The 25,190-nt window shown below is 48.8% G+C and overlaps 1 protein-coding gene across 1 annotated transcript; it reads right to left on the bottom strand.

Annotated features, from left to right (window-relative positions):
• On the bottom strand, window positions 1–25,104 carry COPE (coat protein complex I subunit epsilon). Its single transcript, XM_077331635.1, has 10 exons — window positions 24,925–25,104; window positions 12,722–12,784; window positions 12,022–12,122; window positions 11,754–11,906; window positions 10,521–10,574; window positions 7,635–7,716; window positions 5,077–5,232; window positions 2,725–2,793; window positions 719–793; window positions 1–289 (listed from the first exon to the last, which is right to left on the bottom strand). The coding sequence occupies exons 1-10, from the start codon at window positions 25,024–25,026 to the stop codon at window positions 242–244; spliced, it is 903 nt and encodes a 300-aa protein (XP_077187750.1). The 5' UTR covers window positions 25,027–25,104; the 3' UTR covers window positions 1–241.
• Between the last annotated feature and the right edge of the window lie 86 nt (window positions 25,105–25,190).

A 25,190-nucleotide genomic window follows, 5' to 3' on the forward strand; every position in this document is an offset into this window, starting at 1 on the left:
TCAACTCAAGGGAAGCTTTATTGTGAATGTTGAAGAGAGATCCCGCATGGATGCTTTCGTCCTGCACTGCACCCTGATGGAACAGAAATGCAAAATGGACTGGAGTTGTCTGAACCTGTGGCGGGGCTCCCTTCCAGGGTATGGGGACACAGTCCTGGTTTGCCAGTCCGTCTCCCCCCCCCCCCATTTAAATTCCAATTACTGGATCCTCCTCTCCTGGTTTTTTCCTGTCCCACAGGCCTCACGCACTCGGGGCATACTGCAAAGCCAGGCGGTCAAAATCGTTCTCCTGCAAACCAAACACAAACAAGGGATTAGGGTGGTCATTGCTGTTTTTTTACTGTTGCTGAGAAGCTGAGTTGGACTCACAGGTCATCCTACTGCCCTGGTCGGGACTGGACTTACTGTTCCCTAAGCCGCAAAAATCACTGGCCCTCTGAGGAGGGTGCCCACCACTTTCCTTTTTGAGTTACTGCTCTAGACTTGGCTGTGTAGGTACTAGGACATAAACAAAAGGAGAGGGCTGCTGTGACCCAACATGTGAAGAAACTCTTTGGATGGGTGAGTTTCGAAGCACCAGTACTAGGAGCATCTAAACCCCCAGAGACCCAGGGAAGCCTTACTATGTTTGCAGCCATTCCCTCACTTCCTGCTCCAGCACAACTGCTTCCTGCCAGCCAGCCAGGAAATAGGGAGAAAGTAGCAGAGCAAATGTTACCTTGGCCTGGAACTCTTTGATGAAGGGGTGGTTCCTGTGGGCATCTCTCAGCTGCGACAAGTAGCGGTTAGTAACCTGGGGCGCAGGGGAAGGGGGGAAATGGAGGCTGTCAGCAGAAACAGCACAATGGCAGGAGAAAATATCAGACCCCTACTTTTCCTTCACAAAACCCTGCAAGAAAGGATAGGCTAGATGTTCCACCAGGGAGGGCTGGGTCTGCTATTCTAGTCCCTATACAACACTGCACAAACTACAGGAAGGATGACAGAAAACTATTTCAGGAGAAGACCATGTTTTCTTTTAAAACCTCTCCTTTAGTGGTCGGCTCATTTGACGTAATCGTCAGGCGGCCCCAAAGTATTTCTCATTAGGTCTGAGAGAGCTCTGAGAGAACTGCTTTGTGAGAACAGTGTGACTAGCCCAAGGTCGCCCAGTTGGCTGCATGTGGAAGAGCAGGAAATCAAACCCAGCATATCGGATTAGAAGCCACCACTGCTACACCAGGCTGGCTTCTGTCGTGAGAAGCATGCCCACCTTCAAGGGACCCTGAATTTCCACTGCCCTTTGCTAGCATGGCTCCCCACCCCCCCAGACATTCTGCAGAAGCCCAAAAGAGAATAGCCCTTAATGGCAGGCACCATCAACCCCATGACCAGTCTCAGGCCCAGATGGATGCCAGGAAGTCACATGGACCAACATTTGGGAACAGCCACCCAGGAAAACAAAGTCTACCCAGGACAGGGGGAAGCAAAGCCTCCTCCCAAGTGACTGGGGGGAAGGGCCTGGTGGGGAAGACCACTAGCACAGCATAGAATCCTAGAGTGGGAAGGGGCCATGCAGGCCATCCAGTCCCACCCCCTACTCAAGGCAGGATCAGCCTCAGGCGTCCAGAAGAATGATCTGTCCAGCCGCTGCTTGAAGACAGCCAGTGAGGGGGAGCTCCCCACCTCCTGAGGCAGCCCACTCCACTGCTGAACTACTCAGACTATGAGAAATTTTTTCCTGATATCTAGACAGTATTGTTCTAAAAGCAGTTTAAATCCATTCCTGCGGGCCCTCTCCTCTGCTGCCAATGGGAGCCTTTCCCTGCCCTCCTCCAAGTGACAACCAATGAAATACTTCAAGAGCGCAATCCTGCTCCCTCTCAGCCTCCTCCAAGCTGAACATTCCCATGTCCCTCAGCCTTTCTGCAGAGGGGAGCAGGATTGGCCCAAGGTCACCCAGCTGGCTGCATGTGGAGGCATTCGCTGGCAGGGGGCTCCTGGGAATTGTAGTCCATGGACATCTGGAGGGCCGCAGATTGACTACCCCTGTTCTACAGTGTATAGGAGCTTTCCTGCATTGTTTTCCTTATTTGTATGTTTCCATCTCCTGGGGCTGTTCCATATGTATTTTTCTCCCTCTAGTGGTAACTTCGATATTATATTACTTGATGATGTCGGCCAGAGTGGCGCTGTGGTGAAGAGCGGCAGACTCCAACCTGGAGAGCCGGGCTTGATTCCCCGCTCCTCCTCCACATGCAGCCAGCTGGGTGACCTTGGGCCAATCACAGTTCCGTTAGGGCTCTTCTCACACAGCAGTTCTGTTGGAGCACTCTCAGCCACACCTACCTCACAGCCTGTTGTGGGGAAAGGAAGGGAAGATGATTGTGAACTGCTTTGAGACTCCTTTGGGTAGTAAAAAGCAGGGAATAAAAACCAACTTTTCTTTTTTCTCCCTTTAGATTTGCAGGAGTTATGCTTTCCCCCTTGCAGAAATGGGTCAGAGGGTCTGGGGGGGGGGAAGAGTACCCAGTTCTGCATGATCTAACTTGGATTCTGTCTGGCAAATCCAGGGTGGACCCATTCTGGACCCAGGGTGGACTCCAGCTCTTTAACTGATTAGGGATGGAATGGGCCTCATGGTGGTGAACTCTGCTGTTATGGAGGAAAGAGTCACAGATCTGGGGGAACAGATTTGTTCTGTTTGTCCCACCCTGCCTCTCCTGAAATGGAATTATGGCTCACCTCTGGCGGCTTCCCCAAATGTTGCGAGAGGACGACAAAGTTGATCAGTGTCTCGGGGTGGCTGCTGTCCTATACAGGGAGGGAAAAACTTCCTAAATTCACAGATTAAAGCATCAACAAAGAACCTGCCATTAAAGAGATAAATGAGGCAAGTATGGAGGGGTGACATGAGAGAGGTTTACAACATCATGCATGGAAGAGAAAAAGCAGTGAAAGTACTTGTGTTTGGTGTAGTGGTTAGGAGTGTGAAATTTTAATCTGATATGCGGTTCAATTCTGCACTCCCCCACATGCAGCCAGCTGGGTGACCTTGGGCTCGCCACAGTACTGATAGAGCTGTTCTGACCGAGCAGTGATATCAGGGCTCTCTCAGCCTCACCCACCCCACAGGGTGTCTGTTGTGGGGAGAGGAATGGGAAGGCGCTTTGAGCCTCCTTCGGGTAGAGAAAAGCGGCATATAAGAACCAACTCTTCTTTTTCTTCTTCTTTTCTCCCAATACAAGAACTGGTGGGCATGCAGTGAAATTAACAAAAAGTGAACTGGACAGCTGTGTACCTTCTTATTATGTATCCTATTTTGTATTACTATGTTTTAAGATGTTTTAATTCCTGGTTTTAATGGATGTTTTGCATCATCTTGTGCTGGTCTATGACTGTAATAAAACTAAACTAAAACTAAACAAAAAATAGGCTTAAGGGAAAAATAGGATCAAGGGAAGTCCTTCTTCACGTTAACACATGGAACTTACTGCTGCAGAAAGTAGCAGTGGCTACAAGCAAAGACTGCTTCAAAAACATAATGGAATAGAGGTCCATCAATGGGTATTAGCCACAAGATATGGCTAGGGGCAGCTAAACTGTCGCTCACCATGCTGCCGGGGGCTGATGGTAACTAATCCATGGACATCTGGAAAGCCACAGTTTGGCCACCCTTGGTCTGGACAGAACACTAAGCATGGGTCAGTGATGCTCTGTATTCTTGGTGCTTGGAGAGCAACAGTAGGAGGGCTTGTGGAGTTCTGGTTGATCTCTTGTTGGCATCAGCTGCCTTCAAACCTGAAAACAGGTATTGGGCCATTTAGACTTCCAGACCTGTGTTGCAAAGGATCCTAGCTAGCCCTTTTCCAAGGCAATCAAGCCAGGAGGAAGAGTGGAGGGACACGTTTACCCAAGGGACCAAGAAAGTTTGGGTGTGCCCAGAGGTGCAACATTTAGCCCAGGCCTTCAGCAGAGCTGGCATACAAGTCCAGGACACTCCATGATGTCGAATGCCGTGGAGCTGCTGTGGGTAGAAAGCTGGCATATGGGAAAGTTCTGGGCTGAAATGCTGGTTTTCTAGATGCAGGGCGTAGCTGAACTCTGAAGAGTGCTTTGTTGGGCACTGGGATGAACCCGCATGCCCAGTGATCATTTGTTATGACCAGTGGCAGAACCAGTTGTCAGGTTCCTGTCGAGGCCCCAATAAGCAGACTTATTGCAGAAAAAGACTCTCTTTATTGCAAAAGGCAAACAAACAGAAAGAAAGGCTTTTCTTTGCTAGAATCGAAAAACAAACCTACAAATGTACTTTCATGTTACCCTCGCAACCCTTCCCTACAATTTGAAACTTGACATGCTCAATACCCTTCTTCTGAGGCTGAGTTTTCCCAGGCTGAAATGCACATGAGTTTCTAATCACTACACACATTCCAAAGCGCAGTCCAGCAAAGACTCAACAATAAAACACCTGCCAGCAAAAAAGCAGTGAGAAAACACTGCACAATTAAAATATAGTTAAAAACAGATCAAGGGGAGCATTACACAGCTAAAGTACAGAATCCAAAATAATAAAACATTACAATAAAACAGGCCAAGAAAGCATTACACCGCAAAATCATGACAACATGTACAAAGAAAAGTGTGCTTTGCTGGATATCAATAAAGAAGCAAAACGTCTTGCTTTTTAGGCTTTTTTTGTATGTATTTTGCTTGAAGTATACACAAAACATTTGGGTGTGGACTCAGCCTTCCTCAGTTCTGTTCACTTGAAAGCATATCAATGGGCAATGGAAACACTACATGTAAACTTCTAGCTCAAAAGCAGTAGCCCAAAGATACACTTATTATATTCTTTCGAGTGAACTGAACTGAGGAAGGCTGAGTCCACACCAAAATGTTTTGCGTTTACTTCAAGCAAAACAAATACAAAAGATTTACTACAAGCAAGAAATTTTGCCTCTTTATTGAAAGATCCAGCCAGACATTTCTTTGTACATTATGGTTTATTTCATAAGTGTCTCCCAGTTATTTTGTGACAATATCCTGCCAAGAGGCACATAGGCTCTTGGCACCAGCACACCTGGCCAAACTCACCTTGTCAAGGGCTTCTTGGAGCACAGCTTCTGCATCTTCCCACTTGCCTTGGGCCATGTAGCAGGCCGCCTGGCCGTTCAGTAGCAGCAGGGTGGAGGACCACTTGTCGGCCATCTCCTGGAAGATGTAGTAGGCATCCTGCAGTTTCTCACCGCCCTGGGAGGAAAAAAGGAACCGGGGGAATCAGAAACTGTTCCTTCACCGGATGCGACTGAGCGTGCCGTGACCTACCCTGAATGCCCCCACCCCACCCCCAGAGCACAAGTCCTGCAGCACCAGAAGCTCAGGATGGGGCAAAATATAAATGGTCCAGGCAGCATGGATTGGACTTCCTCCACTGTGATACCGAAACACGGGGCCTCTCTGCAACAGTGGCTGGCAGTTGTCCCTTTGAGAAGATGTCATGGGTACAGGGATTGGTGTAGTGGTTAGGAGTGCAGACTTCTAATCTGGCATGCTGGGTTCGATTCTGCACTCCCCCACATGCAGCCAGCTGGGTGACCTTGGGCTCGTCACAGCACTGATAAAACTCTTCTGACCGAGCAGTGATATTAGGGCTCTCTCTGGCCCACCTCCCTCATAGGGTGTCTGTTGTGGGGAGAGGAATGGGAAGGCGACTGCAAGCCGCTTTGAGCCCCCTTTGGGTAGGGAAAAGCCTCATATAAGAACCAACTCTTCTTCTTCTTCTTCTTCCAACAAAAGCAATGATGTGGATTTTACTTATTTTCTCTCTAACTTTTACTGTATTCTTCTCCAAAAAGCCTGGTTGGTTGACATCCCCGATTTTAAAGATTTTACTGTCTACCATTTTCCTGCTAGATTAGCCTTAGGATCCTGTTTCCTGATCACCAGAGCTATTTTATTATTTACCCTTGATGGCGACTGAGGGTGAACTGAATAATTGGTCTAGGCTTCCAGAATTTACTCTATCAATTCAAGGGCAATTTCCTACAGCCCACTTCATTGTCAAAAGACTTTAATGCTTGTATAGGTATCCCTAATCTAGATTTGGCCTCCCCCCTGGGGTTTGACACTGATAATCATATCCCTTTTCAGTTTGCTTTTAAACACTCATCCAAGAAAGTAATACTAAACCAGGCAGGACTCAAACTGGTTGAATATTCCCTGGCACATAATTGCCGTGTTTTAAATGGTCTCAATCAATTTCCTGGTTCAAATGCTTTTATGCAGGGAACTAACTGAGCACCAAACCCAGCAATATAGAAATGCTGGAACAATTTCAGACTGGATCATTAAGGTATAATATTTCAATGTATTTTATCATCAGCTACTATAAATGAAAAAATGATTAATTGTATTTTATAATTTTTTATCTGTTTTACACTTTTCCTTGTTATTTCTAATTTCTTTCTCTTTATTACTGTTGCTCCTTTATCATCAAAAACTTGCAATAAAAAGTTATCTGGAGAAAAGGAGGGTGGAGCTGCCGGCTGCTGTTGGCCACCACACCCGGAGATCATGTTCTTCTGCCACACCCCATCCTCTAGAGCAGGGGTAGTCAAACTGCGGCCCTCCAGATGTCCGTGGACTACAATTCCCAGGAGCCCCTGCCAGCATTCGCTGGCAGGGGCTCCTGGGAATTGTAGTCCACGGACATCTGGAGGGCCGCAGTTTGACTACCCCTGCTCTAGAGGGACAGGCCAAGAGGGAGGGAGGGAAGACAACATGTTGCCTTCTTGTTGTCACGAACCTGGGATGAGCTTCCAAAGGACACAAAATAAGCTGAGGCATTTCTTGCAAAAAATCCAAAAGTCCACAGAGAGCACTACAGGCCACTTCGCGATAGCAAAGCACAGCTAAGAACAGGTTGCCAGGGTTTCATGAGACCCTGGGGTTTCTTGGAGGCCCTGGAGGGGTTTTCTGAATGGGTGAGTTAATTAATTTTTGATATGTTTTTTAAATTTTGTTCAACATTTACTGGGTGATATGACCACCTCCCAAGAGGGCCAATGATGGGCCTGGCTGGGCTGGGCCCTGGGTGGGCATGTCTAAAGCTCTGCTTCCCAACCATATTCTGCACAACTATGCCACTTATGGGGTTTCTCGAAGCCTGAAAAATATTGCATGGGTTTCTTCATGATAAAAAGGTTGAGAAAGGCTGATATAGATAATCCCCCCCTCCACTGGTACATTTTGCATGCCAAAATTCTTTCCCACAAAACACAGTTCCAAAGAGTTGACCCTCCAGTGTCAGTGAGCTGGTATGACCATTTGGCCTTCAGTCCAAACAGAAAAGCGCAAACCAATAACAAGGCAAGGAGCAGAACCAAAACTGGGGCAGGGAAGGGATGGCGGCTGAAAGTCACTGGAAAACCAAAGTAAAGGTTCTCAGAAGAAGCAGGCATGTAGCCCAGGACCCCATACAATAGGCTAATGCTGACAAATGGGATGAAACCCCCTGCATGGCTCGTTGAGAAAAGAACCCAGCCTTCTTCCTTGAAATCGTGACTCTGCAGCAAACAAGCTTTTGGATCAGGGAGGCAGCTCTTCACAGGCTGGCACCCAAAGTACAGGGGACTGTGGGATGAAGCACCTACCATGGCCAAGTTCACCCAAGCGATCGCAAGCTGGGTCAGGGTGGCATCCTCATCCTGTTCCTGCATCTTCTTCAGCTCTTTCCTGGAGGGAAAATGGGCAGAGAACTCCCTTGATTTTGAAGGGAAGACAGATGTGGCCCTCAGGTGAGCAAACAGTGAGCTTTCCTTGTCAAATGGAGACGGCTTTTACAGACACACACTAGCTCACATACCACTGGGCACAGCTGGGGTGACTCAGGATCCAGAAGTAAAGAGCACCTTAAAGATTAACCAAATTTGTCATGGGATATGAATTTTCACCAGTGAGCAGTGACCCATGAAAGTTCGTACCCTGCCACAAATTTGGTTAGTCTTTCAGGTGCTACCAGACTCTTGCTCTTTTCTATTCTTACAGAGATTAACGTGGCTACCCATCTTTATCTATCAAGATCCAGCGTTTCATGTTCAACACACATACCCTGCCATCACCATACCCTCTCCAGACACCGCCCTTAAGCAACTCCTGCAGGAGAATCCTTATTGTGAACAAGATGCAAGCATCATCGTGGCCTGCAACAAGCCCAGCCGTTTCCCGCATTCTGAACAGCCCCGTGGCTCTTCACAAGCCCATCATGAATCCCTTAAAACAGTGGTCACCAACCACCGGGCTGCAGCTCCCTCTCCCCGCCCCCCTCCCCCCGCAGCGAGAAACAAAGCAGCCGATTAGCTTGTGGCCTGGCAAGCTTCTTTCTGCGCGGGGGGGGAGCACGGCCAGCAGTGCAAATGGACATGCGCGGCAGGTCCGCGCATGCGCGTTTGCGCCCGGTGTGGCCGCAAGCAGGCATGCACGGCAGGTCAGCGCATGCATGCATGCGCGAAACTGCCATGCATGCGCATTTGTGGCCCCACCGGGTGCAAACGCACATGCGCAACTTGCCGCGCATGTCTGTTTGCGCAGGGGCTGCCGCGCATGCGTGGCCCCCGGATTGCCCTCCTCCCCCTACCGGTCCTCAACCCGAAAAAGGTTGCGGACCACTGCCTTAAAACATAGCGAACATCTGTTTCCTTCCACAACCCCCGCTGTCTCATCCAATACCTCAATCTTGATGGATTTTGCAGGGGGAAGGGGCTGGAGCACAGAGAGAGGGCACAGGAAGTAAGGCCTCAACCATAGTGCAAGTGGAAGAGTGCCATATTGTGAGCCCTGTGGAACTATGTTAACTCCGTCAGAGCCTGGATCTCTGCTGCCAACTCATTCTACCAGGCCGAAGCCAAGGCCAAAAGGGCCCTGATCCTGGTCGAAGCTAGTCGCACTTCCCTGGGGCTGGGGATCACCCACCGGTTGGTATCTGCAGGGTGCTAAGCTCTTCAGCTGTACTGGGAGAGGCAGTTCCACAGATATCCAGGGTCCAGACTGCTGAGGGTCTTCAAGGCTAGCTCCAACAACTTGTACTTGATCTGGAATTCTACTGGAAGCCAGTGAAGCTGGTGGGGGACAGGTTGAACAGGAGTCCTACAAGGGGGCCTCGTGAGGACACAGACAACCACATTTTGTACAAGCTGTAGCTTCTAGATCAAACTCAAGGGTAGGCCCACATAAGATAAGTTACTAAAATCAAACTTGGAGGCGACTGTTGCATGGGAATCAGTCCTATAAGCAGCCCAGGTGGTAGGAGAACCTATTGACAGGGGAGTCTTCTGACCAGATTCAAGAACAGCCCCCCACAGAGCCTTGCGCTCAGCAGGGTGGTCCCCAGCCCATAAGAAGTATGCCTGGCCTTGGCCAGGGCCTTTTTGGTCCTGGCCCCAACCTGATGGAACGAGCTCCCGGAAGCAATGAGGGCCCTGATGAAGCTTGTGCATTTCCGCAGAGCCGCAAGATGGAGCTCTTTCACCAGGCATTTGGTTGCGGCCAGGTGGCAATATGATCGAGGGCCCCTCAGTTCGGCCTAGATATCAGGCTCTCCTCCCATTGCATCTTTCCCCTCTGGTGTCAGGCGTTCTCAAACAGAGGGGTGGGGAGAGGATTAATTGGTCATCAGATTTAGAATCATTTTAGTTGAGGATCGTTATATTTCATTATGAGCTTTTTAATGTTATAACGCAGTGCGAGCTATCTTACTGGGAGCAGCGGGTAATCCTTATCCATGGCTCCTCTATATATTTGTGAAACAGCCTTGGGGGTGGAACATGTCCGGCTGTCCAAGTTGGAATAGGTTGCACCCTGATTGGCCCTGCCCCTGCAGCTCCCACTGTCTATCTCTGGACTCTAGCTTCTTTGCTCTGATTCAGCTCAGTGCCTGGAGCCAGCAGCAGGTAAGGGGAAAGGGCCCTGGGCAAAGGGTGGTGGTGGAGGGCCTGCTAACTAGGGCCTCTTGGCCTGCTAAGCAGAGCCTGCTAACAAAGTCCTCCTGGCCTGCTAGGCTGGGCCTGCTAATGAGGGCCTCCCGGTCTGCTAGGCTGGGCCTGCTAACAAGGGCCTCTTGGCCTGCTAAGCAGGGCCTGTTAACGAGGGCCTTTTGGCCTGCTAGGTTGGGCCTGCTATCGAGGGTCTCATGGCTTGCGTACTGCCTGCTAAGGAGCTCTGTCCCGGGCCTGCTAACGAGCTGGCCAGCCCCTGCCCGCCCCACTTGATCCGGCTGTGAGCTGTGGCCCAAAGCCACCTTAACCTGCCTGGCTGGGGGTCAGGGGAGGGGACCCTTTCAAGGCCCATTCTTAGAAACAGGCTTTGAAGATAGAAAATCCAAATAATAATAATAATAATAATAATAATAATAATAATAATAATAATAATAATAATAATAATAATAATAAACAGCAGAGACATGAGAGGAAGGGGAACATGCAAGTGGTAACGTGGACAGCACCAGCATCTGCAGAACTGCCATGAGGGCAAAGGGGACTTACCGGGCCAGATCAAGGCGGTCCAGTCTCAGTAGGATCTGGATGGTCATGGCCATGCTAGAAGGGAAAAGAGCAAAGGCACTTGCAAGGAGCTTGTTCTGCACACCCTCTGCCTATCCACCTCAGTGTTCTGGCTTATGCAGTCAGTCTGCTGGCTCAGTTTCCAAAGCCAAAGTATACTTGAAAAACACTTCATCAGATATATTCAGGAACTATCCTCTGTCATGTTCCAGTCGGGCTCCCCAAGAAGTCGATTCTTGGCAGGACAAATCTCTATTGAAGGGTTAACGAAACTGTATATGAAACCCTTTGCTGAAACTAACGTTTTTCAGAGGTCCGCCTAACTATAAGGCTACTCCCAGTAGGACCCTAACCGAGCCAAAAGGAAGAATTCTCCCCACAGGATCAGCTCTGTTCAGCAGCTTGGTTTAGACCTAACTGAGGCATCAGGTACTTGGCACTCTTCTGGCAGTGTGGCTTCAAGGGGCAGCTCAAAAGAACATCAGCTGAGCCGCCTCTCCACTGATGTTAGCAGTTTTGCCACCACTTTTTTTGCTCAGTGTTTTTCAGGTTGGGTCTATTGGACCTGGGGGGGAGGGGGGGAGAAATTATTTCTCAAAAATCCCAGATCTGCATACTTTATCTGGGATCCAGATTTTTTGGGTCCAGTAGACCTGAACCAAAATATGCTGAGAAAAAAAAATTGCATGCCCCTAATCCATGACTCACAAAGTTCTGAAAAGATATCAGCCCATCCCTAAAGTCCATTAGCACAAAAGCACACCAGTCCAGGACTGGAAAGGCAGGCCAAGAGGGAGTCTCAGGAACAGTCCCCCTACCTTTGAATTCTCTCCTTCCCTGGAGACTAACTGGAGCACTTTCCAGAACTGGCACAAGAGGATTCAAACTGGATTTGAGCAGAGCCAGGGACAGACCAAAACAAATAGTCCATTCCCTCAAGTTCTTGGCATGGGCCGCAATTTAAAAAAAAAAACCTCTGTGTATCTGCAGTTCACAGCAGAGCCAGCAGACTGACTGCAGCATGTCAAAGGCTACGTTTTCTCTTTGCCCTGCTTCCAAGGAACCGTCTTCTCAACAACCCCAGGGGATAAGTTCAAGAAAGCGGCCATCTCATGAGTTTGACAACTGAATGGGGATTTGACCCCGGACCTCCCCAGTCCTAACTGGGCACTCTCCCCATGCTCTCTCTGAGAAGCACACCCTGAAACCACTCACCCTTCCAAGCTGTCTCCCTGGTGCAGGGCCCTTAGCGCCGCATCTGGGTTTTGTTCGTGGAAATACACAGATGCCGCCATCAGCAGGAACGTTCTGTTGGAGATGTCCATGCTCTTGGCCATTTTCTTGTCCAACTCGGCCACAATCGCATCCCTGTTGAGGAAATAAGGAGTCAGAGGGAGTGATCATCGATACATACAACGCTGTTCTCAGGGTTTAAAAATAAGCCCAAGAGAGAAACACTGGGGTCCTCTGGGCCCAGACTCACCTCTGGTTCTCATTTGAAAGGTACTCAGCAAACAGCCGCACGGCTTGGAGCTCTGGACACGAACTGGGCTTGATTTCGTCTAGCACCACGCCATATTTTTTCTGTCAAAACAGTGGGGGAGGGAGAATAAGAGAAGGAAGACCCCATTTCTACAGCGTGCAAAACTGAAACAGCTACCGCCAACCTCTCATCATTTGACATCAAACAGATATTAGCTCCAGCATTAGCAAGATGTTGGGCCATGCCCACAGCACTTCTGGAGGACAGAACAAGCTTACCTACCAATTTTTGCAAGGGAGGTCACACCAAACAGAGAAGTGGATTGGGCCAAAGAGCTCATGGGTGACAAGTGAAAATTTGTGCCTACACTTCAAGCCTTCCAGAAGGAAACAAAACACCTCTAATTTTTTTTAATAACAAGGCCAATTTTATTTTCTACACTCCCCACCCAACATATTTTAAAATCTTAAGGTTTTACCATGTCTAATTTTTTATGGTCTGTGATTATACAAATAAATAAATGAAACAGCTGCCACAGCAGCCGGAAAGGATGTGATGGCTGCTGCTTCTGACAGCTGCCAGATGCTGTTTGCCTGCCAAGCCACAAGCGGCTCAAAAACACACTCACGCATTAAAACTTCAATGGGGCCATGCTAGTGAGAAGCAGCCCAGGCAGCTCTTCCAGTGCCCAGGGACTCACCTGGGCAATGTAGGCCCGATACAGGAAGATGTCCCTCTCCACTTCTTTTTCAGGGCCTGATGGCTGAAGAGACAAGAAAGGTCCGTCACTTCCAACTCAGTCATGGGATGTCACAATGAACGGTGGTTCTTTTAAAACAATGTTTGTATCAGACATAAGTAACAAAAAAACAGGCTTGCATGTAAAAACTGGCATCTCCGCTTCTTGCCTCTTTTCTGCCTGTTAGCAGAAAAGAGACCTCTCTATCCTGTTGTCTCTGTGGCCGAGGAGTTGTAAGAGAAATGCTCGCTCAACAACCCTTGGTTTGGAAACTCAACTGATGGCTAGGGTGCAGATCAAATGGCATCAGGAGGGGCACAGGAAACTGCCCGGTGGCAGGAGCGGAGGTCTCACTATCTCATAACCACTCACTTTTTAATGAGAAATGACAGTAAGAAAAGGCACAACTTGCAGATTACTCATATACTGAGACTCTGTTCAGATTTATTTACTTTATATTCTGATTTTGTCACAGAAACTCAAAGCGGGTCATGGAACCAAATTCAACACAACAGATAAGACAATACAGTGGAAAGCATCTGGGTGAAAATAAGCGAGGGGAAAACAAACAGTGTGGTGGTTGGTGTTTGCTACCGACCGCCTGACCAACGAGAGGATGTGGATGCTGCACTTTGTGAGCAGCTTGAGAAAATATCCAAGCGGCAGGACCTTGTCATCATGGTGACTTCAATTGCCCAGATGTGTGCTGGAAAAAAACTCTGCGAAGCGTCCTCAGTCATGCAACTTTCTGACCTGCCTGGCTGACAATTTCATTTATCAAATGGTAGATGAACCCACAAGAGGTTCAGCCATACTGGACTTAATACTGACCAACAGGCAAGAGTTGGTGGATGAGGTGAAGGAGGTGGGGACCCTAGGGGGAAGTGACCATGTCCTCATAGAATTCCTTTTGAGATGGGGAGCCAAGGAAGCTTGTAGCCAGACGCGGATGTTGGATTTTCGTAGGGCAAACCCACCTCGGTCCAACTGGCGACGGAGGTATGACACTCATCATGTCTCTGAGTTTATTAAACTCAGAGACATGATGAGTGTCATACCTCCGTCGCCAGTTGGACCGAGGCGGGTCGGCACTGCTGATATTACTAGACCTCTCAGCAGCATTCAACACAGTCGATCATGAGCTTCTAGCTCGCCGCCTCATCGATGCCGGAATACAAGAGACAGCCGTCCAATGGCTGATCTCCTTCCTCCGGGATCGTGGACAGAGGGTTGCAATAGGAGACAAAACATCGGACCGTCATCAACTTACTTGTGGAGTCCCACAAGGAGCGGTCCTCTCTCCTATCCTATTCAACATCTTCATGCGCCCTCTTGCACAACTGGTACGGAGGTTTGGGCTGGGTTGTCATCAATATGCCGATGACACCCAGCTCTTCCTCCTGATGGATGGCCACCCTGACTCTCCCCCAAAAGCATTAGCCAGCTGCCTGGAAGCAGTGACGAGATGGCTCAAGCAGAGTCGCCTGAAGCTCAATCCTTCAAAGACGGAGGTCCTGTGGCTGGGTAGGAAGGGCCCATGTGAGGAAGCGCGCCTGCCTGCCCTGGATGGAGTACAGCTCTCTACGGCTGACTCCGCCAGGAACCTAGGCGTGATTCTGGACGCTTCCCTGACAATGGAAGCCCAGATCACAAAGGTAGCGCGGCTGGCATTTTACCATCTCTGCCAAGCCAAACTACTAGCGCCCTACCTGGCCCTGTAACACCTAGCCACAGTGATCCATGCGACGGTCACCTCTACAGCTGGTCCAAAACGCAGCGGCCAGGATCCTTACAGCAACACTGTGGAGGTCCCGCATCCAGCCCATTCTCCACCAACTGCAGTGGCTGCCAGTTGAATTCCGGATCAGAGTAAAGGTTCTGGTAATTACCTTCAAGGCCATTCGCGGTCAGGGCCCAGTGTACCTGAGGGACTGCCTCCCTGCCTATGCCCCCAAAAGAGCTCTGAGCTCCTCTGCCACCAACCGGCTAATGGTCCCTGGCCCTAAAGAAGTCCACCTGGTCTCGACCAAGGCCAGAGCATTCTCTGTCTTGGCCGCCACCTGGTGGAACGAGCTCCCGGAGGAGATCAGGGCCCTGACGGAGCTTAAACAGTTCCACAGGGCCTGCAAAAAGGAGCTCCTTCGTCAGGCATTTGGTTGAGACCAGACACAACCAACAACGAACGAAGGGCCCCCGCTCCCCCCCGCTCCCCCCTTCCTCCCAGAACTCCACCAGAGCGCTCTGGACCTTGTTGTGGTATTGCACTGTTGCATCGTTATACTATTTTATTATATTGTTATACTGTTATATTATTCTGTTATATTGTTACTGTATGTTTACTGTATGTTTTTTAACAAAGACTGTTTCATGCTACTCAAACAAGAGCTATTGCATACTCAATCAATGACTATCCCAGAAAGACGAAAACACTGCAGGAGCTCTAAGAAGCCTATTTGGATGAACAGAGAACTTCAAGAGGAACTAAGAAAGAAAAGGAAAATGTTCAGGAAATGGAGGGAAGGACAGAGCTCTAAAGAAGAGTACCTACAGGTTACTAGGCACTGTAGATCAATCATCAGAAAGGCCAAAGCTGAGAGTGAGCTACGATTGGCCAGGGAAGCCCATTGTAACAAGAAAAGATTTTTCAGTTATGTGAGGAGCAAACGTAAAGTAAAGGAGGCAATAGGCCCACTGTTGGGTGCGGATGGACAAATAAAAAAACCCTCGCCCTAAGAACAGCATTGTTCCCACAAAAACTAAGACAGCAACATCACTCTTACAGTCATCTTACAGTCATCTAACAACAGGGTGCGCTAGATGTTATAGCAGAGCCTAAAGGGGACCCACTGATCTTATTAAACCAGCCTCAGTCATAGACCTGGCAGAAGAGCTCCGTTTAACAGGCCTTGTGGAAGTTTGCCACCTCCGTCAGGGCCGTCAGCTCTCCCGGGAGCTCATTTCACCAGGTTGGGGTCAGGACCAAGAAAGCCCTGGTCCTGGTCGAGGCCAGGGACAACTAACAGATTACTACCCACAGAGCAAAGCACCCTGCGGGGGCATAAGCATATAAGCAGTTCCTCGGAGGGGCTGGGCCTAAGCCGTGGGTGGCCTTAAAGAGCATCCTTTATAATTATATATCTAGTAAGCAATATTATTGTTATTATATTGCTTCCTGCATATATTCATAGAATCATAGAGTTGGAAGGGGTCATACAGGCCATCTAGTCCAACCCCCTGCTCAACGCAGGATCAGCCCTAAGCATCCTAAAGCATGCAAGAAAAGTGTGTATCCAACCTTTGTTTGAAGACTGCCAGTGAGGGGGAGCTCACCACCTTCTTAGGCAGCCTATTCCACTGCTGAACTAGTCTGACTGTGAAATTTTTTCCCCTGATATCTAGCCTATATCGTTGAACTTGTAGTTTAAATCCATTACTGCGTGTCCTCTCCTCTGCAGCCAACGGAAACAGCATCCTGCCCTCCTCCAAGTGACAACCTTTCAAATACTTAGAGGGCTATCATGTCCCCTCTCAACCTGCTTTTCTCCAGGCTGAACATTCCCAAGTCCCTCAACCTATCTTCATAGGGCTTGGTTCATTGGCCCCAGATCATCCCCAGTCTCCGGGGAGGGCGGTATAGAAGTATGATAAATATGATAAATAAAAAAGGGAGGAAGGATGAAGAAACTACAGACCAGTGAGTCTGACCTCTGTTGTGGGGAAGATAATGGAGCAGATATTAAAGGGAGCGATCTGCAAACATCTGGAGGACAATTTGGTGATCCAAGGAAGTCAGCATGGATTTGTCTCCAACAGGTACTGCCAGACCAACCTGGTTTCCTTTTTTGACCAAGTAACAGGTTTGCTGGATCTGGGAAATTCGGTTGATGTCATTTACTTGGATTTTAGTAAAGCTTTTGACAAGGTTCCCCATGATGTTCTGATGGATAATTTGAAGTACTGCAATCTGGATTTTCAGATAGTCAGGTGGATAGGGAATTGGTTAGAGAACCGCACTCAAAGAGTTGTTGTCAATGGTGTTTCATCAGACTGGAGAGAGGTGAGTAGCGGGGTACCTCAGGGCTCGGTGCTTGGCCCGGTACTTTTTAACATATTTATTAATGATCTAGATGAGGGGGTGGAGGGACTACTCATCAAGTTTGCAGATGACACCAAATTGGGAGGACTGGCAAATACTCCGGAAGATAGAGACAGAGTTCAACGAGATCTGAACACAATGGAAAAATGGGCAAATGAGAACAAGATGCAATTTAATAAAGATAAGTGTAAAGTTCTGCATCTGGGTCAGAAAAATGAAAAGCATGCCTACTGGATGGGGGATACGCTTCTAGGTAACACTGTGTGTGAACGAGACCTTGGGGTACTTGTGGATTGTAAACTAAACATGAGCAGGCAGTGTGATGCAGCGGTAAAAAAGGCAAATGCCATTTTGGGCTGTATCAACAGAGGCATCACATCAAAATCACAAGATGTCATAGTCCCATTGTATACGGCACTGGTCAGACCACACCTGGAGTACTGTGTGCAGTTCTGGAGGCCTCACTTCAAGAAGGACGTAGATAAAATTGAAAGGGTACAGAGGAGAGCGACGAAGATGATCTGGGGCCAAGGGACCAAGCCCTATGAAGATAGGTTGAGGGACTTGGGAATGTTCAGCTTGGAGAAAAGGAGGTTGAGAGGGGACATGATAGCCCTCTTTAAGTATTTGAAAGGTTGTCACTTGGAGGAGGGCAGGATGCTGTTTCTGTTGGCTGCAGAGGAGAGGACACGCAGTAATGGGTTTAAACTTCAAGTACAACGATATAGGCTAGATATCAGGAAAAGATTTTTCACAGTCAGAGTAGTAGTTCAGCAGTGGAATAGGCTGCCTAAGGAGGTGGTGAGCTCCCCCTCACTGGCAGTCTTCAAGCAAAGGTTGGATACACACTTTTCTTGGATGCTTTAGGATGCTTAGGGCTAATCCTGCGTTGAGCAGGGGGTTGGACTAGATGGCCTGTATGGCCTCTTCCAACTCTATGATTCTATGATTCTATGATTTTATGCTCTCCTTCACTAGAATTTCCTGACATGTAAGCCCTTTCCTCACATACAGTGCCACTCCTCCACCTCTTCGATCTATTGTTTTTTTCTGAACAGTTCATATCCATCCACTATTACATTCCAGTCATGAGAATCATTCCACCAAGTTTCTGTGATGCCTACTAGATCATACCTTTCCATCAGCATAGGTTCCAGCTCTTCCTTTTTATTGCCCATGCTTCGGGCATTAGTATAAAGACATCTGAATCCTTTTACTTTTGGTTCCCTATGAGCTGGCCTTGCCGGTTGGGCTGCCTCCGATCGTTTTCCTTCCATACACTCCCTATGTTGATCGTCTCCTTCCCCTAGTGGCTTTAGTTTAAAGCTCTCCTGATGAATCTCCCCAGGTTCCTGCCAAACACATTCTTCCCCAGTTTTGATAAGTGCAGTCCATTAGGTGCTAGTAGGCCTTCCTCTGTAGGTACTTTTGAATATCGGAATAACATTTGCTCTCTTCCAGTCCTCCGGGACATCTCCAGTCCTTAAAGAGGTTCCGAAGATGATAGACAAGGGCTGTGCAAGTTCTCTGGAAAGTTCTTTGAGCACTCTTGGGTGCATTTCATCCGGACCAGGGGATTTGAACTCATCCAGTGCAGCTAAATGCCTCTCGACAACCTCTCTATCCATGTTAACCTGCCACCCAGACACTGTCCTTTGGCTATGGCCATCTCTAGATGTGCCTAAACACTTTGACCTGTGGGAAAAAACAGATGTAAAATAGGCACTAAGCCTTTCTGCTTTCTCTGCATCTTCCGTTAGAGTTTGTCCATCCGCACCCAACAGTGGGCCTATTGCTTCCTTTACTTTATGTTTGCTCCTCGCATAACTGAAAAATCTTTTCTTGTTACAATGGGCTTCCCTGGCCAATCTTAGCTCACTCTCAGCTTTGGCCTTTCTGATGATTGATCTACAGTGCCTAGTAACCTGTAGGTACTCTTCTTTAGAGCACTGTCCTTCCCTCCATTTCCTGAACATTTTCCTTTTCTTTCTTAGTTCCTCTTGAAGTTCTCTGTTCATCCAAATAGGCTTCTTAGAGCTCCTGCAATGTTTTCGTCTTTCTGGGATAGTCATTGATTGAGCATGCAATAGCTCCTGTTTGAGTAGCGCCCACCCTTCACATGCTCCCTTCCCTTCCAGCATTCTCGTCCATGGTATGACACTCATCATGTCTCTGAGTTTATTAAAGTTTGCCCTACGAAAGTCCAACATCCGTGTCTGGCTACAAGCTTCCTTGGCTCCCCATCTCAAAAGGAATTCTATGAGGACATGGTCACTTCCCCCTAGGGACCCCACCTCCTTCACCTCATCCACCAACTCTTGCCTGTTGGTCAGTATTAAGTCCAGTATGGCTGAACCTCTTGTGGGTTCATCTACCATTTGATAAATGAAATTGTCAGCCAGGCAGGTCAGAAAGTTGCATGACTGAGGACGCTTCACAGAGTTTGTTTCCCAGCACACATCTGGGAAATTGAAGTCACCCATGATGACAAGGTCCTGCCGCTTGGATATTTTCTCAAGCTGCTCACAAAGTGCAGCATCCGCATCCTCTCGTTGGTCAGGCGGTCGGTAGCAGACACCAACCACCACACTGTTTGTTTTCCCCTCGCTTATTTTCACCCAGATGCTTTCCACTGTAGTTATGCTCTCCTCCACTAGAATTTCCTGACATGTAAGCCCTTTCCTCACATACAGTGCCACTCCTCCACCTCTTCGATCTATTCTGTTTTTTCTGAACAGTTCATATCCATCCACCATTACATTACAGTCATGAGAATCATTCCACCAAGTTTCTGTGATGCCTACTAGATCATACCTTTCCATCAGCATGAGAAGTTCCAGCTCTTCCTTTTTATTGCCCATGCTTCGGGCATTAGTATAAAGACATCTGAATCCTTTTACTTTTGGTTCCCTATGAGCTGGCCTTGCCGGTTGGGCTGCCTCCGATCGTTTTCCTTCCATACACTCCCTATGTTGATCGTCTCCTTCCCCTAGTGGCTTTAGTTTAAAGCTCTCCTGATGAATCTCCCCAGGTTCCTGCCAAACACATTCTTCCCCAGTTTCGATAAGTGCAGTCCATCAGGTGCTAGTAGGCTTTCCTCAAGAAAGCTTATCCCATGGTCCCAGAAACCAAATCTCTCCTGCCGGCACCAACTACGCAGCCAGTGATTCACCTCCATTATCTTCCTCTCCCGACGCATTCCTCTTCCCTTGACAGGCAAGATTGAAGAGAATACCACTTGTGCCCCCATTTGCTTGAGCTTCCTCCCCAGATCTTGATAGTCTTTTTTAATAGGAGCGATGGTATTCAGGGGCATGTCATTCGTTCCCACATGGACCATCACAAATGGGTAGCGATCCGTAGATTTGAGGAGTTTGGGAAGCCGTTCTGAAACATCTTTAATTTTCGCCCCTGTCAAGCAACACACCTCTCGGGTTAAGGGGTCGGGCCCAGCCACATGGCGATCCATTCCTCTTAGAAGGGAGTCTCCAATTACCAGTACTCTCCTTTTTTTTTTCTTCTCAACTCCATTTCCTTCTGTCCCCGTGGCCTCTTCCCTTTGTCTTAGACTTTTTTAGGGGACCCCTTCCCTAGTTGATCCTTGCACCTCCTCTGCAAGGGCCTGAAATCTATTCTGGAGCTCCAAAGGCCCTGAGAACTGTCTCGCTCTTCGCCGTTGAGTCTTTTGGTCATTATCGTTTACCGTTTTAATGGTCATTACCGTTTACCCCCCAGCAAGCTGGGTACTCATTTTATCGACCTCGGAAGGATGGAAGGCTGAATCAACCTTGAGCCGGCTGCTGGGATTGAACTCCCAACCTCATGGGCAGACAGCTTTCATAGAATCATAGAATCATAGAATCATAGAGTTGGAAGGGGCCATACAGGCCATCTAGTCCAACCCCCTGCTCAACGCAGGATTAGCCCTAAGCATCCTAAAGCATCCAAGAAAAGTGTGTATCCAACCTTTGCTTGAAGACTTCCAGTGAGGGGGCACTCACCACCTCCTTAGGCAGCCTATTCCACTGCTGAACGACTCTGACTGAGAAAAACTTTTTCCTGATATCTAGCCTATATCGTTGTACTTGAAGTTTAAACCCATTACTGCGTGTCCTTTCCTCTGCAGCCAGCAGAAACAGCATCCTGCCCTCCTCCAAGTGACAACCTTTCAAATACTTAAAGAGGGCTATCATGTCCCCTCTCAACCTCCTTTTCTCCAGGCTGAACATTCCCAAGTCCCTCAACCTATCTTCATAGGGCTTGGTCCCTTGGCCCCAGATCATCTTCGTCGCTCTCCTCTGTACCCTTTCAATTTTATCGATCTCCTTCTTGAAGTGAGGCCTCCAGAACTGCACACAGTACTCCAGGTGTGGTCTGACCAGTGCCGTATACAATGGGACTATGACATCTTGTGATTTTGATGTGATGCCTCTGTTGATACAGCCCAAAATGGCATTTGCCTTTTTTACCGCTGCATCACACTGCCTGCTCATGTTTATTTTACAATCCACAAGTACCCCAAGGTCTCGTTCACACACAGTGCTACCTAGAAGCGTATCCCCCATCCAGTAGGCATGCTTTTCATTTTTCTGACCCAGATGCAGAACTTTACACTTATCTTTATTAAATTGCATCTTGTTCTCATTTGCCCATTTTTCCATTGTGTTCAGATCTCGTTGAACTCTGTCTCTATCTTCCGGAGTATTTGCCAGTCCTCCCAATTTGGTGTCATCTGCAAACTTGATGAGTAGTCCCTCCACCCCCTCATCTAGATCATTAATAAATATGTTAAAAAGTACCGGGCCGAGCACCGAACCCTGAGGTACCCCGCTACTCACCTCTCTCCAGTCTGATGAAACACCATTGACAACAACTCTTTGAGTGCGGTTCTCTAACCAATTCCCTATCCACCTAACGATCTGAAAATCCAGATTGCAGTCCTTCAACTTATCCATCAGAACATCATGGGGAACCTTGTCAAAAGCTTTACTAAAATCCAAGTAAATGACATCAACCAAATTTCCCCGATCCAGCAAACCTGTTACTTGGTCAAAAAAGGAAACTAGGTTGGTCTTTAGACAGCATTTCTGCCGCTTACCACTCTGCGCCACAAGAGGCTCATTTAATAAAATGTAATAATGTAATAAATAATAAATAATAATAAATAATGTGATAAACAATAAATAATCTGTACCTATTATAAAAGGCCTTTGGGGCCTCACAGTGACCTTCTCAGTGTCACAATTTAAAGGCCAGTCAATGCTCCTGCCTGTGTCTTCCGGTCGCCGAGTGGCCGGCCGGCTGTCCAATCAGGCTGTGTCTCCCGCCCCTAACTGTTGTCTCCAACAACTCCATTCACTTTTCCTCAGACTGCTGACTGAGCTGGAGGGTGCCTGGGGAGTGACCTGCCAGAGGGTTGGGCTGGTCTAATCTAGTCTCCTCTCTCAGGACTGTCCCGCCTCAGTTCTGCAAGCACAAACCAGGTCTGAGGGGCCATTAGTGATGCAAAGCTGTTCAAACAACAATGTTATCAAATTCTGTGAATATGCTAGCAAATATTCCCTGCACTTTTCCTGATAACATTTGGACTTTTCATAATCCCCACCCTCTGTATTTCTGGCCCTTTACATCCCCTTGAAATTGCTGGGGTCTACAAGGAAGGTCTGCCCAGCAGGGAGCCGCCCAAAGAAGTGGCCTCTCAGAATAAAAACGGCCTCAACAGGCCCCAAAGAAGCTTGAAGGGGCCTTTAAAACCCTGGAAGCTGCTCTCAGGGAGGCTCCCTGCAACAGACGGTGGCCAGAGCCAATGAGAATGTGGGGAAAGGAGAGCCCTTTAAGGCCCGGCCTCTTTGTCCTGGGGGAATTCTGAGGGGAAACCTCTATGGCTGGGGATGAAGATTCCTCTTCTAAGCCTCCTGAGTGATCATCTGTGCCACAACCCTCTGCAATCACACACCCTCATGCCCAGCCACGCAGCCACAACCCAAACAACACACCCATGCATCCACATGTCCTTCCAGAATCAACACTTCCTGACTTACTTTTACCACCCCCACACTCTAGCGCCCATTGTATTCCTGGGCTTTGCCCCTAGTATAATAATAATAATAGCATGAGGAATAGCAGAAATTCAAAGAGGAGCTGTTGTCTGGCCAAAGAATACTAAACGTGACGTGTTGTGGAATTCTATCAGTAGAAACACATTTTCCTGATTCAATTATAACACAGAGATATTTATTTCATAGAATTGGAAAAGGCCAGACAGGTCATCTAATGTAGCGGTCCCCAACCTTTCTCAAGTCAGGGACCACTTCTGGGGTGAGGGGAGAGCCGACGGCCCGGGTGCTGCGAAAACACACATGCACAGTTGCCATACATGCGCGTTTTCGCAACCAGGGGGCGCTAACTCGCATACGCGGCAACTGCGTGCCGTCACCGGCGTGCCGGCGGCTGCGCCTGCCTCTTCCCTTCGTTCTCGCTGCGGGCAGGGGAGGCAGGCGCAGCTGCCGGCGGCCCGGTACCATGGCATTTGCGGCCCAGCACCAGGCCGCAGATCGGGGGTTGATGATCCCCTATCTAACCCCATCCCCTGCCCAATGCAGGATGAGCCACAAGTATCCAGGATAAGGATCTGTCCAGCCGCTGCTTGAAGACTGCTAGTGAGGGGGAGCTCGCCACCTCCAGAGGCAGCCCATTCCACTGCTGAACTAACAGAATCCTAGAGTGGGAAGGGGCCATGCAGGCCATCTAATCCCACCCCCTACTCAATGCAGGATCAGCCTCAAGCATCCAGGAGAAGGATATGTCAAGCCGCTGCTTGAAGACCGCCAGTGAGGGGGAGCTCCCCACCTCCTTAGGCAACCCACACCACTGCTGAATTAGACTCATAGAATCCTAGGGTGGGAAGGGGCTATGTAGACCATATAGTCCCACCCCCTGCTCAATGCAGGATCAGCCTCAAGCACCCTGGATGCTTCAGGCTGATCCTGCATTGAGCAGGGTGGTGGGACTGGATGGCTCCGTCCTACCCTAGGATTCTAATTCAGCAGTGGAATCAACTGCCTAAGGAAGTGGTGAGCTCCTCCTCACTGGTGATCTTTAAGCAGAAGCTGGACAGATCCTTCTGGATACTTCAAGCTGATTCTGCACTGAGCAGGGGGTGGAACTAGATGGCCTATAAGGCCCCATCCCACTCTAGGATTCTATGAGTCTAGTTCAGCAGTGGAATGGGCTGCCTAAGGAGGTGGTGAGTCCATCGGCTAGTTTAAGGCACCTCACTTCAAGCAGCAGCTGGACAAATACTTATCCTGAATGCTCCAACTGATCCTGCATTGACCAGGGGGTGGACTAGATGGCATCTATGGCACATTCCAAAACTAGGATTATGTTCATCCTTATATCCTGCTATTCACATCTTTCCAATTGCTTTAATCCAACCTTAGCACTAACTTGACCTTCCTGGTAACATCTTCCTCATCTGCTACTTATATGCAATAGCTGGTGGCTCTGTTTCAATGTATCTGAAGCAATGGGCATGCACACAAAAGCTGATACCCAGAAGAAAACTTTGTTGGTCTTCCTGGGACCATTCCACACACAATGGATAATGCCAATTCAATGTGCTTTCGCAGCAGGATTTTCCTGTGTGGGACAAGGTAGTCTACTTCTAAAAGACATTGAAAGTGCATTAAACAATGTGCACAGAATGGGACCAGGTGCCCCAGTTCTCAGACCATCCTGCACTATTAGAGTACCAACCATATTGCACACTGCATCCCTAAACCCGCTCCAGCTGGCAGGGGCTCATGGTCATTGTAATCCATGGACATCTGGAGAGCCAGTTTGCCCACCGCTGGGTGGTCATTCACTTTCTCAAGAGGATTTAAGGCTGCGCAGAGCACCTCTTGCGAAAGTTTTACAACATCCCACTATTATGTTTACGGGGAATCTTAAGTACAGTCCCCCCCCCCCCCCAAAAGGAGGGACAGCCCAGCGGGAGCGCAGCGGGGGAAATGGCAGGCAGAGACCCAACCGGTGCAACTGCCCCTGCCCCGGCAAGGCCGCTCACCTTCACGCGCTGCGCCTCGTTGATCGCCGCCTGGAAGGCGCCGATGTAGAAATTGTTTCTGACGTCGAAAAGCTCGTCGGTCTCCCCCGGACCGGCCGCCATCTCTGCAGGGACACGTCGAAGCCTTCCCCGCAAGGCGCGCCGGGCACACCCCGACCTATTCACCCCTGCGGGAGCAACCAATCAGAACCGCCTCTGGCCGCAGCGCCCTCTGGGAGATGTAGTTTTATCCGCGCCAAGGCAGGGCCCTGCGGGAGGATAGTTGC

Source organism: Paroedura picta, chromosome 4, assembly GCF_049243985.1.
Source record: "Paroedura picta isolate Pp20150507F chromosome 4, Ppicta_v3.0, whole genome shotgun sequence".
NCBI lineage: Eukaryota > Metazoa > Chordata > Lepidosauria > Squamata > Gekkonidae > Paroedura > Paroedura picta.